Raw genomic sequence first — 7086 nt, forward strand, 5'->3', positions numbered from 1 at the left:
GACAGAGAGCAGAGGCAAGGCCTGGGCTGCTGGCACTCCCTCAGGCCAGGAAGAGCCCCTTTCCTCTACGGGTAGGGGAAGAAACCTTTCTTTGCTTTTAACCTAAACCTTGACTGACTGCTAAACTGACTACTAGGGTGCCAAGGGCTGGACAATCGGCAGGGTGGCTGCCCAGCTCCACCAGCCCGGAATGTGTGAGGCGGCGGGTTTTGGGATGACTTCGTGCGGGTCTCCAGTTTGAAGGACCAGATGCTCCCTTGTATGAGGTCACCCTGACAGCTTCTCTGGGGACAGTGAACACCCTTGCTGACATCCCAGACAGAGTGGTGCAGGGCAGAGGCCAGAAGCAGCTGACCACTTCGACCAGTAACTGGAAGCTTTTGAATTTCATACTCCAGCATGTGACATACACAAGCACAGAGTACCAGCACTGCAGGGTGGGTGTGATGAGTCTGGAGTCCAAGTCCTCAGTGGCCAAGTTTCCAGTGACCATCCGCCTTCCTGTTATGCCCAAGTTATATGACCCTGGACCAGAGAGGAAGCTCAGAGACCTGGTGAGCATTGCCACCAAAACTTTCCTCCATCCCCACAAGCTCATGACCATGCTCCAGAGCATTCGTGAGTATTACCCAGACTTGGCCGTGATCGTGGCTGATGACAGCAAGGAGCCCCTGAAAATTAATAACAACCACGTGGAATATTACACCATGCCTTATGGGAAGGGTTGGTTTGCTGGTAGGAACCTGGCCATATCTCAGGTCACCACCAAATACGTTCTCTGGGTGGACGATGACTTTCTCTTCAACGACAAGACCAAGATTGAGGTGCTGGTGGATGTCCTAGAGAAGATGGAACTGGACGTGGTAGGCGTTCAGTGTGCTTGGAAACGTGTTCCAGTTTAAGCTGTTCCTGGAGCACAGTGAGAATGGGAGCTGTCTGCACTGGCAGTCAGGATCTTTCCGGCCCCTGGATGGCTTCCCCAGCTGCGTGGTGACCAGTGGTGCTGTCAGCTTCTTCCTGGCCCACACAGAACGGCTCCAAAGAGTTGGCTTCGACCCCCGCCTGCAGCGAGTGGCTCACTCAGAGTTCTTTATTGATGGGCTCGGGAGCCTGCTCGTGGGGTCCCGCTCAAATGTGATTGTAGGTCACCAGCCCCGTTCTCCGGTGACGGACCCAGAGCTGGCAGCCCTGGAGAAGAGCTACAACGCATACTGGACCAACACCAAAGCTCAGGTCTAGTTCAAGCTGGCTCTCCACTACTTTAAGAACCATCTCCAGTGTGCCACATAAAGGTTGTCCGGGCATCGGAAAAGCGCTAGGCTGACCGGTTGCAGGTATCTAAAACAGAGGAACTGGTGGATGGGCTATCAAAATTTGAACTCCTGGGTTTCCCTGGTGGTGCAGTGGTTGAGAATCTGCCTGCCAATGCAGGGGACACGGGTTCGAGCCCTGGTCTGGGAAGATCCCACATGCCGCGGAGCAACTAGGCCCGTGAGCCACAATTACTGAGCCTGCACATCTGGAGCCTGTGCTCCACAACAAGAGAGGCCGCGATAATGAGAGGCCCACGCACCGCGATGAAGAGTGGCCCCCACTTGCCGCAACTAGAGAAAGCCCTCGCACAGAAACGAAGACCCAACACAGCCATAAATAAATAAATAAAATAAAATAAAATAAATAAAAACCCAAAGTTTAAAAAAAAAAAAAAATTTGAACTCCTGATAAGATGGACAGGGCAGATGTGTCTGGCTCAGGTATTGGAAATATCAATCAAAAGCTAAGGGTCATTAGAAATGGACCAACCACTGATCAGGGCAAGGGAGACTGTATTCATTATTGTTTGTATGATGTCTTACCATTTATGAAGCATTTGTACATATAGTATCTCACATTATCTCATTTCATCTCACATGAAAGTATATGATGGGTTGGTATCCTCAGTCAAAAAGATGGCCGCTGGGTTCTTGAGGGTTATTTGCTGGAAATTATATCACAGATCATCTCCAGCATCACTGTCATCCACAAATTTTTTTGGTCCTACCTTGTGGACTCAAATAACGTGAATAACCCAGGGTCCTTGCCTGGAGGAGGTGGCAGCCTGTTTCAGTTCGGTCCACTAGTGGAATCGGATCAGAGGATGAGAGGCGGACCAGGCAGGTGAGGAGGGCTCTGGGGAGTCAGCTCACCTGGAGCCCGGCACATGGATGGGACGCAGGCAGCTGGAGGGATGAGATGACTGGGGGAGTCCACTCACTGCCAGAATAAAGGTTTCCCTGGCATCAGACTCCCTATCATAAAGACAGATTCCAGAATGCCTGGGATTGAACTTGGACCCTGTGCTGAGGTACCATGATAAACAGCGTAAGTGCAGTGGCCAAGCCACTAAATTCCAGGGCCTTGAGATCAGTTGCTGACCACTCAAGACCCATGTCATCTACAGAGCGGAGCCATCATGATGAGGCAGGCACTCTCGGTTATCTTGGGAGTCAGCAGATTCTCCCAGTGCTGCAGTGGCTCTGCCTTTTTGTTTCTACTCTTTCCTACTGAAGACGGCCTAGGGTAGTTCAGGATCTCTGAAAATGTGTCTGTGAGATATTAATAAAACTTCATGAAAAATGAAAAAAAAAACTGACTACTAAACTACTTCTGTGACTGGGTCAGCTGGGCCTCAGTTTCTCCATACAAAATATGGGGTGGCACTTGCCATGTTAACGTCAGGAAGCTCTTGTGAGAACCAGGTGTTTTGTGTTGTGGGCCAGGATAGTTCAGCTCTGCAAGGACAGCTTAAAACTTCCGGGGTTCTGGCTAAGGGACTGGGTCTCACGGGAGGTTTCTGGCTTTGCATGCTTTGTAGCATCTGCGTGATACATGCCTGGTGTGTGCATCTGTGTCTGTTGTGTATGATGTGGTGAAACTGGGCCCTGGGGACCTCCAGCCCAGTGTGGCTCCAGGCATGTGTCTTGGATTACTGGTGCTCAGCGGGTGAGCAGACAACAGCATCTAGTTTTAGAGAACATGAAGAGGATTTGAATGTTTAATAAGGAAAGGATGGACAAAACATGCTACAAGAAATCCACAAAATGTCACTGGCATCGACAGGCCTGCTCCCTCCAGCTTGTGTTGACAGCATTTGGTAAATATTCTGATTAATCTGTGTCCTCGTGTGACCTAGAAATTCACAATTTGAGTTTAAGTTTGTTCCTGGGACTTCACGTGTTGGCCAGTTGCAGAGAGAAGGATGACCCTACATGATTTCCTGGCCTCACATCAGAAAATGTGGCCTCATTGGCCTTTAAGAGTCACGGGGCTCTGCATACCAGCCAACGTTGCACTCCTTGGATGTTCCGAAACACCTGTGCTTTCTGCCCTGCCTCGTCCCAGCCAACCTGACCATACAGCCTGGAATTAGGGTTCAGTGCGAAACTCCAAATGTCTTGGGCAATGTCATGGCCCTACCCAAGGGCCTGAAGTCCACTCCAGTGCCTGGGCCCTTCTTCTCTCAGAGCCTTCTCTCAACATTGAACTCTGACACATCTGGGGAGATTGGAGGTCCTCAGTAGCAACTTTTTACATTTACAAACCACATTAATCCGAGACTCTATTTCATATCAACTGTTTTCCCGAAAAAGGACTGAAGGTTAGCTCACATTTGCTGGTACCACCAGATGTTTCTGGCACCCATGGCTCAGGCCGCCCCCTGGCATCCAGCAGGTCTTAAAGCTGAATGGGAGTGTGGTGATGCCCAAAGGGTTACTCGACCAGCTGTCACCATTTGGCCCCAAGCAGCTGTGTGAAGCTTGCAGGTCAGGAGTCCTCAGGGCCTGATGCTCCCCCGGCCCCAGGGTGAGGTTGCCCTAGACAGAAGCATAGCGTCAGGCAAAGCACCAGGTGCTGGTATGAAGTCAGGTCTCTTTGTCAGCAGAGCCACTCACTTCCTGTTCCACCACCAGCTTGCTTCCACCCTCTTGCTGAGAACTGCAGGCATCTGCATTCTGAAGGGAGCCAGGAGTGGGGGCCCCCTGACCTGTCCCCCTAGTGTGGAAGAAACGGGGAAAATCCCATTGTACATGCAAAGCAGAGAAAGAAAGACTGTGCTCAAAACATGTGTTTTGGGGGACAGGAAATTTCCCCAGTCATTCTCTTTTCCCCATAAAAAACAGGCTAAAGCAATAGTCTAGCTATTCACTTAGCCTTGAATTAATGTGACATCATCCAAAATGACTATCAGTCTGAAGTTAAAACTTTCAAGTCCTAAAATAAAAAATCCCCTTTCCCCAAAAATAAACATTACAGGTACTCAACTGTAGGCGTATGGGATTATAGACTTGGGGAATTGGAAGGAATCTTAGAGTTTATTTTACAGAAGAAGAGACTATGGTCCAGAGAGGGAGACTCTTTGTCTGGAGCCAGGATGAAAGGTCAGGACTGGGACCCCCCAGGACTCTTCCTGCATCTTAGGAGGGTGGGGACATTGAAATAACCTGGGGCCATATCTGGGCTCAATCATGTCACCTTCCATTTGTATGCTGCAGGCGTTTGGTCACAGACTGTGATGAGGTGATGTGAGCCCGAGGGATTGCAGTCTTTTTAGATTTCTGTGCCACTTGGGACATCCAAAGACGTTGGTTCCATCGTGGCAGGAAAAGCTCATGGTAGTCAGCTGGGTACTTAACTTTTTTCCTCCAAAGAACCAGAGAGAAAATGGGAAGGAAAGGCTCCATAAATTTATGCCATCTGAGCCCTTGGGGATGAACACCAGCAAATGCCAATGACAGGCTGGCCAGGCCAGGAAAGCATACTGAGTGGGGGCAGGCTATTCCTCGGATCCATGATGCTTGAGAATGACCGAGAAAGTCCTGTGAGGGAAGTGGGAAGGGGTTCTCTTCTGCCTCAAGGCCAGACTCACCCCGAGAGCATCATAGCACATGGGTGTTGGGAGGGTGAAGGGAGTGCAGGGCAAGAGGACTTCCCTTGGCCCTGGAGGGTACCTGACATTTTGATGGGTCATTTGACACAGGGACATGTTGTAGTGGCAGAAAAAAATACCGTGTGAAATGCTCGTTTTTTCTGTTCATTTTTCTTTTTAATTGTAGTTACTAAGTAATGTGGGTAAAAGTGTCCCTCTGCATCCAGGCTCAGGGATAATGAAACTTGTGGCTGAGAAATAGACAGGGGTTTTAGTCACGTATATTACTGGCAAAAACACAAGTAAAAAACAATCAGAATTTTTCTATATGGAGGAGACTGCATCCCCAAATCCCCAATCACAAATTGCTGCATCTAAGTTCCCAGCAGCCTTGGAGGTGTCTGGCTGAGAGGCTGCGGCCCGACAGCCTGACTTGGCCTTTTACCACCAGTCTGGGTGCCCAGCACCCCAGAGCTCTCAGTCCCCCTCCTACGGCCCCTCCCTGCAACCCTGTGCACTCCGCTCCCCCAGAGCTCCCATCAGGTCCTTGCTCTTCTCCTGCAGGGCTCCATCCCACCGCTGGCTTCTTAGTGGGGATGCAGGCAAAGCCCTGACTTAGGCCAGGCAGAGAGGAGGAAGCCTTTGAACAGGCAGGCCCACCTGTGTCCCTGAGGCCACTGGGTGTGGGCAGTCCCGTCTCTGCTGCTGTGGGGCCCACGGCTCCTCTGCCCGAGTCTGAGACTTGGGTCCCATTTCCCCAGTTTAGCACTTTTAACTGAACCTTGTGAATTCTTGAGAATGACTGTCTCCAGGGATGTGTCTACACCTCCTGGGCCTCCTGTGAGCTGGAAAATGGAGGCCTTTGTTCCAGAAGGATTGCACTTGCATTCCTGTGACTGCTTTGTTGCCTAGAGCAGCAGGGTCTCAGCTCAGCCTTGAGGTACCAGGAGTGTCCTAGTCATCCTAATATGTGTCCTAGGTCTTTGCATCGGGTGTGGCATACACTTGAAGAGGAGAGAGGGGACCAGGGCAGCAGGCCCCAGATGGCTGGTGCTTTCAGACTCCTTGGAGTTCCCTTATCCACATGGAACAGAAAACCTGCCCAGAGACACAGACAATGAGCAGGGCTCTCCAGGTTAAGGGACAAGCAGGCTGGCAGACCAGAGTACCTTTACACAGTAGGGGCCTAATTCATACTTGTTGAATGGAAGAAGGGATGGTGAGGCAGCAGAGGGGTGCCCCTGGATTCCAGAGAGCTCTGCCCAGACACAGGCTACCCTACCCATGGAGGCCAGGCCTTCTGGTACATACCCTCACCCAGAGGCTGGTGTTTAACCATCTCTGATGGCCCATCAACCTCAAGATTTTTCAGCTCCTGTGCATGAAAAACTTAAGATTTGGTCATGTTGCTTCTCTGTTCAAAAATCTTTGCTGGCTCCCCGGTATTTTCAGTGGTGTTTCCTAGTTATTAAAAATTGGTTTCAGTGATCATGCTTCCCTCTTGAGAATTCACAACACACATTAGCATACTTAAGGGCCCTGAGAAGACCTGTGGGGAAGAAATTGGTTTCCCAAGCTCAACCATGGAGCACCAAGGTCTGTCTTTTGTTTGCTTAACATCTATTAGCACACAGCAGAGTACAGGGCATGTTTTGATAACATTAACCAATAACATAAAAGCCAAATGAATTAGTCTTACACTCAGGAGATTATGGAATCTGGCCTCGACCTGAGGTTCTCCCCATCTCACCACCATGTTGCTCCTCTTTCCTCACCCCATGCATCCCCTTCAGACAGGCGTGCTGTCTGTCATGGGCTGAATTATGTCTCCCTAAAATTCATGTGTTGAAGTCCTAACCCTCAGGACCTCAGAATCTGACTGTATTTGGAGTATTTAAATTACCTTTAAAGAGGTAATTAAATTAAAATGAGGCTGCTTGGGTGGGCTCTAAATCCAGTCTGACTGGTGTCCTTATAAGAAGAGGGGATTAGGACATACAGAGAGACAGCACACACAGTGAGGTGAATCACAGGAGGACACAGCAAGAAGACAGCCGTCTACAAGCCAAGGAGAGAGGCCTCAGAAGAGACCAACCCTGCCAACACCTTGATCCCAGACCTCCAACCTCTAGAGCCGTGAGAGAGAAATTTCTGTCATGGAAGCCCCCAGTCTGGGGTTT

General features: G+C 50.1%; 1 protein-coding gene across 1 annotated transcript; it reads left to right on the forward strand.

Moving 5' to 3' along the window:
- Nucleotides 1-218: 218 nt before the first annotated feature.
- On the forward strand, nucleotides 219-1290 carry LOC133104931 (beta-1,4 N-acetylgalactosaminyltransferase 2-like; the record flags this gene model as incomplete). The annotated part of the gene is given in 2 exon segments (XM_061210859.1): nucleotides 219-869; nucleotides 871-1290. Coding segments are annotated over 2 exon segments (1071 nt in total), but the record flags the coding sequence as incomplete, so codon positions are not given.
- Nucleotides 1291-7086: the final 5796 nt, after the last annotated feature.

This window comes from Eubalaena glacialis, chromosome 14 (genome assembly GCF_028564815.1).
Source record: "Eubalaena glacialis isolate mEubGla1 chromosome 14, mEubGla1.1.hap2.+ XY, whole genome shotgun sequence".
NCBI lineage: Eukaryota > Metazoa > Chordata > Mammalia > Artiodactyla > Balaenidae > Eubalaena > Eubalaena glacialis.